The sequence below is a fragment of the Plasmodium fragile genome (assembly GCF_000956335.1).
Source record: "Plasmodium fragile strain nilgiri unplaced genomic scaffold supercont1.38, whole genome shotgun sequence".
Lineage (NCBI taxonomy): Eukaryota > Apicomplexa > Aconoidasida > Haemosporida > Plasmodiidae > Plasmodium > Plasmodium fragile.
The window spans coordinates 66,523-78,833 of record NW_012192618.1 but is presented as its reverse complement, the minus strand read 5'-3'; the positions used below and the strand labels follow the sequence as shown (position 1 = coordinate 78,833).

The following is a 12,311-nucleotide window of genomic DNA, read 5'->3' as shown; positions in this document are numbered from 1 at the left end:
TTCGAGTATTCAGCTATTTCAACTTTTTTTTTTTTTTTTTTTTTTTTTTTCTAAATTTTGCTAATTATTTATGCTCTTTTATATAATTTGTGGCTGCCCTGCTTTTTTTTTGCGGAACATATTTTTACAACCTGCTTTTGGGCACCTGGTCGGGGCACTTCCCGCGGTGCATGGCCTAACAGCTCTTTTCAATTCAGTTCACTTGACAATTTTGAGCCGGCCCAAATTGGTCCCCCCCGTGAACTTGGTCCTGTCCGCTCCTTTTCCTTACCAACGCTGTTTCGTTTGTTCCCCTCCATGAGCGTAAGGTCAACAGGATGCAACGCAGCAGAGAAGGGAGGGGGGAAGGGACAAATTGAGCACCCCCTTCTCCGCGTGTCATCCGTATGAAAAAAAAAAGGCGGAGGCGCGCATAAGTATAATAATGCGTTAGGGCTTCCCTGCAAACGCTGTGGAGGACCCCACGTAGAGGGTAACTCCGTAGAAGCGGTGAAGCGGCGAAGCGGTGAAGCGGTGAAGCGGTTAAGCGGTGAAGCGGCGAAGCTACTATACGGTTACGTTTCTACACGCTTCGCCGCTTCACCGCTACACCGCTACACCGCTTCACCGCTTCACCGCAGGATGGACGGCCGGGGGTACACGCAGGCGCCGCCCTGCGAGGAGTGCGGGCAGAAAAATGTGTCCATGGTGAAACCCTCCAACAGGAAAAAGCTCTGCAGGGATTGCTTCACCGAAGACTTCGAAGAACAAGTTCACTTAACAATTATAAAGAAAAACATGTTTCATGAAAAGGACAAAATCTGCATTGCAGTGTCAGGTGGAAAAGATTCGAGCGTCCTAGCACATGTACTTGTTCACATTAAACAGAAGCACAACTACAAGTGGGACCTCTTCCTTTTGGCAATCGATGAGGGAATAAAAGGTTACCGAGATGATTCATTAAAGGTTGTATATAAACTTCAGGAGAGGTACAATTTGCCTCTTAAAATTTTAAAGTTTGAAGATATTTTCACCTACACTATGGACACCGTTGTTAGTTTTATTGGCAAGAAGAATAACTGCACCGTTTGCGGAGTATTTCGGAGACAGGCAATGGAAAGGGGTGCACTATTATTTAACGCCACCAAACTTGTGACGGGGCATAATGCGGACGATTTGGCAGAAACGATTCTTATGAACATGTGTAGAGGCGACCTGCAGAAGCTCGCCAAGGGCGTGCACGCCATGTCTCTAATGAAAATGGAAGCATCAGTGGTGGGGGAAGAAGCGACGACATGTTGCGGCGGCGAATGCACGCGAGGAGAAGACGCGCCCGAACGTGCGAACAGGACCCCAAGTGGAACAGACAACCCAGATGCCCTTATAGAAGTTCCCCCTACCACCCATGCAGAGTCCACCCCACCCACAGAGGAATATCCGTTTTTCCTCTCCCGACTGAAGCCCCTTATGTGGTGCTACGAGAAGGAAATCGTCCTGTACGCATTTTACAAAAAGCTCGACTACTTCAGCACCGAGTGCACCTACTCCCCAAACTCATTTCGAGGAAACTTACGGAGCTTCATAAAAGACCTCGAGATGATTAACCCGCAGTTCATACTTAATATTATTCACTCCTCGGAGTTTTTTTATCACAACAGTAGCAGGAGGAAGGTCCTCCAGGTGTGCATGCGATGTGGCGTGTACACGTCCAATCCGGTGTGCAAAGCTTGCCTCATCGTGGAGGGGCTGCGAAATTATAAGGACAACTCGTTTCTATACGCCAATACGAAGAAGAAAAAGGGAGAGAGGCGCCGCATACCCATACGATACGACCCGGGCGCCGGTGCAGAAGATGCTTCTGCAAGTGTGGAACGTGCCAAGAGTGATAGCAATGCCAATGTAGGGGATGGTGCGGAAGCTCCTGCTTAAAATAAAGTGACACATAATCCACGTCACTATGCAGCGATAATCACGCAGCTCATAAGTTTATTTATTTTATTTTATTTTATTTTTTTTTTTTGTTTGTATGTACACCAACTGTTAACCGTGGAGTGCCCCCTTTTTTTTCATTTTTTAATATTTGTCTTCGTCCCCTCGCTCGAAGAAAAAACTTGTTAGGCATAGCCAACTGTGGCGCATCACCACATTTCCGTGGGGGTCCATTTGCGGAGAAGTGAAAGACCTGCACAATGTAATTAGTTTATTTTCTCTCCTACAACTTTGTCATTTTTTTTTTTTTTTTTTTTCCAGCTAGCCAATTTAAAAATTGTTGTCCCTTTTCCAATTCGCTGTATAAGACAATTGTGTCTTGGTTGTCTTTCCCCCTCCCCACACACACACCTTCCCTCTATAAGATCGGAGTGTTGACCAGTGGGCACCTGGTTGTAGTATTACAGCGTACTATCAACGCCAACAATCGCCCCTTTTTTTTTGCGCACCCCACAAAAATGAGCAAAACTGGCCAAGGCGCAAACATCGTGGAGGAAACCTACCTCTCCTCCATCCGGAGGGTGCAAGAAAGTATAGAAAATAAAAAGCACAGCTTAAGAGAAGACAATAGTATACAAATCAGTTTCAAGGACTGCGATTACGCAATTAAAAAATACACAAACGAAGTTGTAAAATTAATGAAGGATGCTAGTCACATGAGAGGAGCGGCGAGCACCAGCATAAGTGAATATTACAGCTGGCTCATAAAGTGCGATGGGTTTATTAAGAGCTTAACATGCGAAGACATAAGTATGAAAATCAACGAGATGTTCGATGTGGTCACTGCGGAGATAAACAGCCGGTGTAAGCCGGTTCTTCTCTAGAGCGCAAGTGATCATTGCTTTGTGCATCCCGGATACGTTAATCACTACTCCCCCGGACTGATGACTGATGAAACGGGGTGGTGATGAGAAGCTGCATGTATTGTTTTGTTGCCATCCGGTAACTTTCTCCCCCTCTTCCACGTAATTTTTTTTTTTTTTTTTTTTTAATTTTTTTTTTTATGCCACTTCAAGTGTGCAAAACAAACGGAAAAAATGGCTAACAGAACATGTGCACATGGAAAGGTGATCGATGGGTCGCTCCACTACGATGCCTCTCTCCTTTGCACAGTCAAAACGAACCAACACAAAGTGGGAAAGCGACTCGGGAAGGTCATCAAAGCACACAGCGCGGAGGAAGACCCCACACACACCTTCTTCCACCCCTTAACACTTTAAACAGATTTTGAAGGGCACTACTTGTACATGTGGCGATAGACATCCAGGATGTACCTTCGACTTGATGTGCTCCTCCTGAAGCTCTTCTGAGGCTCCATGGCGGGATACTTCTCCTTAAGATGAATATAATTGGTTGTTATCACCTTGCCGTTCATAATTTTTTTATTAAAATATTCATCAGCTAGCTGAAAAGTTTTAAAAATTTTTTTCAGCTCACCATCGCTCAAGCTTTCCTGCAAGGTGGTCACAACGGCATTTTTTATTTCATTTGGATAATTACTAACACCAATACATAACTGCAAAAAGTTATTATTTAAGACGTTGTTAATTATGTTTGAATTCAATATGTTGTAAAAATCTGGGCCCATTTTTTCATAAATTTTGGTGTAGTTTTTGTATTTAAATTTGCCAATTGACCTGTACAAGTCAGGTAAAATTATGCACACATTTTTTAAATCTTCACAATTTAAATAATTTAAAATATTTTTTATTACGAGTCCACTGTTTTTTTCCAAGGAAGTTACTGGTTTGATTAAAATGATGTTGTTTTTCTCACAAATGAAAGAGTTAACATTACTGGCGTGGTGCCACTCGTCCATGTTGTACCTTTGCTGCAGGTAATTCACGTACATTCTGGGGACGTCCCCTTTGCACTGCTGGGACGTAACTCCCCTTTTTATTTCGTTCCCCAGGGCAATTACAATTTTGGATCTGTTTCCCATTTGGTGTTAAGTTGCGGTGAAGGTGGACTTGCGCATGGGGAAACATTCCTCTTTTTGTGTGTGTTTTCCGTGTCAGCCGTGTCATGCGTGTCATGCGTGTCATCCGTGCCATCCGTGTCAGCCGTGTTTGTGGGGGGGTTTTGCTCTGCTCCTTCTCTGCGCACTATCCATGCCTGTTCATGCGAAGCGGCAAGTTACCTCTCAGCCAGTTCTACGTTTTATCTGTTTTGCTAAGGTGAGACTGGCGCGAGTACTTCCCTACCGTGTGGTGGCCTTGGTTGGTTGTGCTTTCCCCTAAACGCCCAGGCAGAGAAACAGCCCGGTGCTCACGAAGGACAAGCCAAGTACGGACTTGAAGGACAAGGCCCTCTTAAAGAGTATCATTTCAGTGAGGAAGGTGAAAAAAAAGCAAAGGACATTGCATAGAGGCATTACCAAAGATATGTCGCCCTTCCGTAACAGGTAATAATAAAGTGCAGACCCTGCTTGGTTAAACAAATATGGGACAACGACATACCAACTGCTCAGCATACCAATTGTGTCACGAAAGAGACCTTTTTGTTTTTCTTTTTCCCCTCTTGCGCATCCGCCTTTCATGAATGCATTTGTGCATCCCCAGAGAATTCCCACTAAGAGGTAAAGGGCCAACTGCATGTTTTATGAAGGCATTCCGAAGGAGTGGCGTGATGGTCTGAGTTGCGTTTGGCTAATTCACTGCTTTTGTGTGTATACCCCTACATGACAGCATTGGGGAGAAAAAAACAATTAAAATGACTTAAATGCATTCTTGTCCGCGGCATTCTCCCTTTCACCTGCACATGGTCATATTTTTTGTGCAAACACGCCGGGGGGGGGGGGGGAAAAAAATAACGCAAAGAAGAGCAAAAAATATATACATATATATATATAAAATAAAAGAGGAAAGGTTGCCCCAGTGGGCGTATCCTCCGGCTGCGCTACTACGCTGCTGCGTTGCTGCGTTTTCCCCGTATATTTCGCTTTTTTTTTTTTGTCCGTGTTTTCCCCCCCAGAGCACCGCAAAAAAAAAAAAAAAAAAAATGCGCGAACGTATTCCCCCCGAAGAGTTGTATTCCCCTCGTGCATGCGCACACTTGTGTTGGTTTGTTGAATTTTTTTTTTTTTTTTTTTTCATTTTATAATTAAAACTTGTTCGCCATATTGTATTCCAGTTTTTACAAATTTTAAATTGAATTTGTCTGTTTGTAAAAATTGTCCATTTGCGCGGAGGTGGAAGCCGCGCACGTTGTCTTTAGCGGTGCAACGGGCCAGGTCAAATCGTGCCACAGCCCCGCACCTTGTCAACCGAATTGTGTGAGCCAAGTCGCCCCGCCCCCACACGGGAAATTTCATTTTTTAAAAAGGACGCACAATTCGTTTTTTCAAAAACGTGTATATAAATACCCCCCGGCCGCTGGGAATGTTCACGTTTGTGCTTAGCGAAGACGTATGAGGTTGCGCTATAGGCTACTACCGCTCAGCTAAGGCTACTCTCTCTCCCATTCCTCTTCACAACCGTAAGATGCTGCTGGACCTGTCGAACTGCAACCTGAGGAGCCTGGAGGACTCCGACCTGATCCTGGAAAAGCTGATCGAGCAAAACGCAGACTACACAAGTGTGACCTACCTAGACGCATCCCACAACTCCATCCGGTCACTAAAAGGATTGAGCTGTTTTGAAAATTTGAAGATCTTAAACATTTCATACAATTTGTTAAAGTCGTTAGATGGAGACTTCATCCCCTCTTCCACCGAAAAAATAATTGCTCACCATAACGACCTCACAGACATATGTTTTAAGGGGGTGAAGAAATTCTCAGGGGGTAGTGAAGGGAAAGAAGTACAAAGGGATTCTTACCATGGGGGTAAGATGAGACAGGAGGGTAAACCTAAGTGCGGTGTACAACCTACGCGTGTTTCTTACCCGGAAGAGAAAGGAGAGGATTCATCACCCAGTTCTTCTTACAATGACACCTACAGAAATAACGTACTAAATGAAAAAGTATTTTACACGAATAAAGATTTACCACTGAACAGGTTGGCATTCCTAGATGTGAGCTTTAACAAGATTAAAAAACTCACCACGTTTGAAAGGTACCTACATATTATTAACAAAAAGAATGAACAGGGCAACCTCGAAGGAGGGTACTCAGATGAGGGACACATAAAAGACTTTATTACGAATAAGACTGAGCAGGATGTCATGCTTTTATTTTTTAACTCCTTAGATACTCTTTACCTTCGAGGGAATAAATTGACCAACTTAAAAGGACTCAGTGTGTTTAAGAATTTGAAGGTGTTGGACCTCCGTTCTAATCTGATTAACCACCCGGTGCAATTGTTTTACCTCCTCGATAATGAAAATTGGCTGAAGCAATATAATGAGAAGGCTATGAGGACAGAGGATGCCTTTTCTTCGTGTTCCCCTCCTCTCCTGTCCTCCTCCTCGAGTGGCTGCTACTCATACTTCCGCTCCGTTTTACAAAAGTACAAAAATTTGAAGTGTGTACAAAATGTGTTCCTGCGTGGGAACCGGCGCGTGCTCAAGCCCAAGCATTTATTCCTCAGCGTGTGCGACGTCCTCAGGTGCGCCAACACGCGCGGCAGGTTCACCACGGACGTCTCCCTGGAGGGGGAGAACGAACAAGAGCAGCAGGGGGGGGGAGAGAATGCGCTAGCGGAGGGAGAGGACGACCTGGTGGGCGATATCCTCAGCGCCGCCAGCCAAGTGGAGGACAGCCAAGTGGAGGACAGCCAAGTGGGGGACAGCCAAGTGGAAGCCAGCCAAGTGGAGGACAGCCAAGTGGAAGCCAGCCAAGTGGAGGACAGCCAAACGGAGGAGACGGCGTCCGAGGGAGGATACCTAGACGAGGGGTACTTAAGCGGGGATCGCGCAGGTGGAGGCGATTCACATGAGACTGCTTCAGATGGGGCCGATTCAGACGAGGTCTACTCAGAGGAGTCCCTCATCGGGGGAGACCGCCTGGGCATGTCTCTCAGCGATAAGGGCAAGGAACCGGGGGGACAGGTGCAGAAATTAATAAAGACGGTGGAGGAGAGTTTGGACGAGAGTTTGACCTCCAACCAGACAAGAGGAGAGCGGAATGCCCGAGAGAAGGTCAGCGAGTCAAACAGCTTGGTGAAAAGAACGGTACTCCCGCACGGCGCATGTGAGTTGCAGGAAACGAGTGCATACCGCTACCTAAGGGAAGAGGAGAGGGACGACGAAGACGAGGATGAAGCAGACTGGGACGAAGTACGCAACGATTCTGCCCCATCAGAGGACGTACGCGAACATTATGCCCCATCAGAGGAACACATAGAAAAGCTAATTCACAACTTAAACAGATGCGTGTCCACCAATGCATCACAAGTGGTACCCCCCACAAGTGGAAGGACAAAAGATGAAGTGAAGGAGCGACGTTTCTGTGAGAAGGAACCTCCTTACATGATGGAGGAGAAGTGTGAGAGGAAAGAAATTAATGAGGTGGGAAAAGGCCAGGGGGTGAAGGCCTTAAGCACAGAAGGTGAATGTGGGTCGACGTATGAAGGAATGGTCAGGCAGCAGGGGCTCGGCGATACGTCATGCGAGGAAGTGGAGGAGGATCAGTCGGAAGTTGAGGGGAATGAAACGAGTAGCTCCTTCTCCTCCGTCGTGAATACCAACCAGGCGAAGAACGCATTAAAGGAAATCCTCATCAGCAGCAATGGGTTGGAGAGGTACAGCTCCTATGATTCTTCCTCCATGGGCAGCGACGTTTTTGAAGGCGACTCGGATGAGGAGAGCACACGGGGGGATAATAAAAAGGGGGAAGTTACACAGGAGCAGAATAAACAGGGGAATAATTGGAGTGGAAAAGGCGTGAGTGCAAATCAAATTAGGGTTGCACCCAACAAGGGTAGACATACCGATGAAGCCTTAACTGCTCCTATTAAGCGCGAACACAAACGTGGAGTAAGCAACGGAGGAGTTACCCCCAACGCGCCATTCTACAACGACCCCGTGGTAAGGAGGGGCATTCAGGTGGACAAAACCAGAGGAGCAGATGAAGCAAATGATGAGAAGGCGAAAGGGTTAATTAAAAAGAGGACTCTCGATGATGAAGTGCATGTGGAGAATGTTAAGACAGCAGCTGCTGGGAGGGATACAAAAAAGGAATGTCTTAATGGAAGCAGAAAATCACAGAGTGGGGGGAAGTTTGCCTTGGTGAATAAGGTAGTACATGGAAGGAGACGCAACGTGGAGAACCCACCACGCGAGAAAAGCACAGTGAAGAGAGAGGACGGAAAGCACTGCGCGGGTGCACAGAGTGGAGCGGTGAAAGGAGGGGGAAATACTTCCAAGGAGGGAGCAAGAAATGAGACAAAATTGCGTGACGGAGAGGTGCACAACAGCGAGATGCACGACCGCGAGATGCACAACAGCGAGACGCAGGAGGAGAAGAAGAAGAAAAAGAACGCGCTGATGGAGCTGCTAAAATTAGACCTAGGTAAAGGTGACAAGGGGAAGAGACGTGGAAGAGGAGACAAGAGTAACGACTCATGTGTACGCAAGTCGCAGGATAAAAAATGCGGCTACTCTGCATCTCTCAAGTCAGAGTCCACAGATGTAACCGAGAGGGATTCACATAAGCGTGTCCTCAAGGGGGAAGAGAAGCTCCTCATGAATTCCCCTTACGGTAATGACTTCGAGGAGCTGAATAGGTCAAGGGGGATCAGTGTCTACGCGTACCCAATTCGCATACAGGAAGGCACTTCTGTACGAGGGGAGCTCGCAGAAGGAAATGGAGACGGAAGCCATAATAAAGAAAGCAGCCATGAGGAATTAAACAAGCGTGAGGAAAGATATCAGGACGAGGGGCCCGCCCCCTCGAGCATCGCCGAAATTTTACAGAAGCTGAGCGACCTGCAAGCGTCGAGCGAGAAGGACGCAACCCTCAACAATAGCCTGGCCATGCACCTGAAGGAAGTTTGCCTCACGCTGGGCAAAGAAAAGCAACAGAGCGACATCCTCTTAAGCCAAAATGAGAAGCTTCAAACAGAAATAAAGCGATTAAAAGAGAGTAAGAAAAAATTAAAAACGAAAATGAAAAAATTAGAAAACTGTTATAAGCAAAAGTGCACAGTTGTTAAGAGGTACCAGAACATGAGACACAAGTTCAAACTGGCTGAACAGGATCAGGTGGACATACCCGACGACGACATGGATCATCAGAACAAATACATCGAGAACGCTATGGAGCAGCTTTACGTAAGGCTTCGCGTGTGCTTCGGAAGATGCGTCCTTTGTGTACACATCATGCATGTGTCATTATGGGCCCTATGGAGAAACACGAAAAAGGGCTTATCACTTTTTTTTTTTTTTTTTTTCCAATTCCGCAGAATGTGTTCTCCGAAGTGTTTGGGGAAAACCACGTTATGACGAAGAGGTAATGCGGAGGACACACAAAAGAGGAGGGGTCCCTTCCACAAGTGGGAGGACATGGGCGATGTCGTGTTCGGCCAAACGCGAACAACTCATGAGTGTGGCATTATTATTTTCATCCTCCCCTCCTGCAGAATAGAGAGCTTAGCCAATGTATACATAAAAAAGGAGAAGAGCGTGGAAATACAAATGGTCACCCAGAGGAAGGTAAGTCAGATTGGGGAGCGAAAAAGGAATGAACAAATATATATATAAATAACCACACACGAAAAGGACACACTCGAGTGTTCCCCCTTTTCCCCGCTGCAGCAATTGGAGCTTCTAAAAAATGTAGAGGACATCGTAAAAAAGAAAAACGAATACTACTACGAGTTGCAAAAGAAGAACGAAATTATTACAAGGTGGGTGCGAGATATCACACTGCTGTGTGTAGCTGCTGCAAAGAATATGTTACGCATTTTTTTGCTATGGGGCGAATGCTCTGACCATGCCTTACACCCCCTCCGTCCGTTATAACCCTCCCTTTATGTGTTAACTTTCACCGTGCAGCTTAAATAGCAATTTGGCCAAAATAACACAAAGCGTCGCGGACATGAAGAATGGCGTTCTCGAAAGTGAAAAAAAGATGAAAGACTTGACGACGCAGCTGGCAAAGAAGGATGCCCTCCTGAAAGAATTCGAAACAAAAAACAGCCAAATGATGGTAAGACGCGCTCATTCTGTTCTGCACGTGTGGAAAATTTGTATCAGCTAGCCAAAAGGGGGGCAAAAAAAAAAAAATTATTATAAAAATACCTGAACTGTTCATAATGTACACTCCATTTGGCTGTTTTTTTTTTTTTTTTTTTTTTTTTTTTCTGAACAACTCAGGACGAAAAGGAGAAGCTGTTTCAGAAGGAACGAGCGCAGCTGCTGGAGTTACTCAATGATAAAGGTAACAAAGGGGGAGAAAAGGATGTTTCCCTATTGTGTGTACAAAGAGGAGAATGTGGGAATGATTTAGTCTTTTTTGTCGAGCCGGGTGTGGCCACATCGGGCTTTGTTTTTGTCCATTTTGCGCACCGCAGTTGCCCCTTCTTTTTGCTCAGACGACAACGTCAAAAACGTGAAGCACTACAAAGAAGAAATAAAATGCCTGGAAGACAAACTGAAAAAATATTTGGACCGAAATGTACACAAAATACATGACAAGAACTACGAACTTATGGTGGACAAGCTGCATGACGAACAAATAAAAATGCACTCCCTGTTGACCGAAAAGGAAAAAATTATTAATGAGAAAAACATTCAAATTGAGAACTTGGAGTCCCAGTTGCAGTCCTGGGCCGACGAGGCCACGAACTGGGTGGTCGTGGCGGACAAGCACACTACACTAATAACAAACCATAACATATTAAAGGTGACCAGCAAAAAAAGGAAGAAATAAAAAAAGGGGGGCGTGTCTGACGCGCCATGAGCCAATTCATTCATATGTGCCCATGCACTATTCCGTTTTTTTTCCTCCATTTCACATTTTTTGCCCCTCCCCCACATCCCTCTCTCCCCTCTGCAGAAAAACTACGAAGAGCTCAAATATAAATATATCATGGACATGAAATACGTCCAAACGAACAAAAATGAGAAAGTTAAGGAGCTCATACGGAAGTATGCTTAGGGAGACTTTTGCCTGTGCCATACGCTTTGGAGTTTCCCTACACCTTCACACGGATTGGGTTGATTAGACCTTCCTCTCCTTTTTTTTTTTTTTTTTTTTGTCTCGGCTGACCTCTTTTTTCAAAAGCCCCCATGATGTGGTAGCATAACAAAAAAGGTTTTTTTTTTTTTTGTCATTTTTTAAAATTTGTCCTCCGCGTGCCAACGGCCATATGCGCCCCCTCTTTTGTGAATACATGATCGGCGCGCACAAGTAAATCAATCATTCGCGCATGGGCAGCTATGCAAAGACATACGTGTACATAAAAATGTGTACTGTGCATGCGTAACTCGTTCGGGCGGGATAGAAGCCTTATGGGCGGTAAAGACTATACCGGTCACTGCCAACCAGCGTTGCCGCATTAAAGCGGAAACTTTACATACGAAGGAGGAAGGAAGGCGTAGCATCCTTGTCGTTGCAACCATTCTGAAGTCAACGTTACGGGGTGGCATGACATGCTCCATTTACCTAACCGCGTTGTGCTGCTTTTTTATTTTTTCCACCTTCAACGTGTACCCATGGTTTATGTTTTTCGTGTGCGCTTGGCTCTTCCCGAACGGGTAAGGATAATTAAAGGGTGAGTGGTGAGGGAATCCTTTGTTGAGGTTCCACCAGAGGATCCTTCACGCTGCCACCCTATAATCCCCACCCTACTTTAAAACGCACAAATGGGTAATCGGATGAACAAAATATGTTGCACGCATTTTGAAATTATAGCAGCTTAGGTATGTATTTTGCTTGGCATTTTTTTCTTCATTTTTTTTTTTTTTTTTTTTTTTTCAAGGCCTAAGTGCTCATATGTAAGCCACATAAAAAAATGGGGTCAGGCCAGTTGCCCATTCCTTTTTGTGGTTGAAGTTTTTTACTTCTTTTTGAGGGGTAGTATAAATGGGCGGTGGCGGCACCCATCCTGGCCGTGGCATTTTTTGACTCTACAAATGGGTGTGGGGTGGATATATATAGTCTACAGCTCGCGGTGCAGGGTTTATATGAGGAGTAACACAGCGCCGCTTTTGCGCCTTTCAATTGGCGTAAAATTTGGGGCGATAAAAAAAAAAAAGTGGGTTTTCCTTTTTTCTCCCAAAAAGGGTGGTTGGTTCGGCTTTTTTTTTTTTTTTTTTTTTTTTTTTCCATATAAGTTTATTTCGTTCTGTTTTTTATTTGTACCACTCTATTATTTTTCCCCTTTATTCTTTTTTTTTTTTTTTTTTTTTTCCTTCGTATGCCATTAAACATATATATACCTCCCTTTTTTTTTTTTTTTA

The 12,311-nt window shown here is 45.1% G+C and overlaps 3 protein-coding genes across 3 annotated transcripts; 2 read left to right on the top strand and 1 right to left on the bottom strand.

Moving 5' to 3' along the window:
* Nucleotides 1–621: 621 nt before the first annotated feature.
* On the top strand, nt 622–2,792 carry AK88_03368 (cytoplasmic tRNA 2-thiolation protein 1; the record flags this gene model as incomplete). Its single annotated transcript, XM_012480985.1, has 3 exons — nt 622–1,878; nt 2,084–2,170; nt 2,334–2,792. 3 exons carry the CDS (start codon nt 622–624, stop codon nt 2,790–2,792), a joined length of 1,803 nt encoding a protein of 600 aa, XP_012336408.1.
* A 413-nt stretch (nt 2,793–3,205) lies between these two features.
* Nucleotides 3,206–3,910, bottom strand: AK88_03367 (uncharacterized protein; the record flags this gene model as incomplete). The annotated part of the gene is made up of 1 exon (XM_012480984.1): nt 3,206–3,910. One exon carries the CDS (start codon nt 3,908–3,910, stop codon nt 3,206–3,208), a length of 705 nt encoding a protein of 234 aa, XP_012336407.1.
* Nucleotides 3,911–5,450: 1,540 nt separating this feature from the next.
* Nucleotides 5,451–11,007, top strand: AK88_03366 (uncharacterized protein; the record flags this gene model as incomplete). The annotated part of the gene is made up of 8 exons (XM_012480983.1): nt 5,451–9,179; nt 9,311–9,357; nt 9,488–9,560; nt 9,663–9,754; nt 9,903–10,056; nt 10,224–10,287; nt 10,442–10,752; nt 10,906–11,007. 8 exons carry the CDS (start codon nt 5,451–5,453, stop codon nt 11,005–11,007), a joined length of 4,572 nt encoding a protein of 1,523 aa, XP_012336406.1.
* Nucleotides 11,008–12,311: the final 1,304 nt, after the last annotated feature.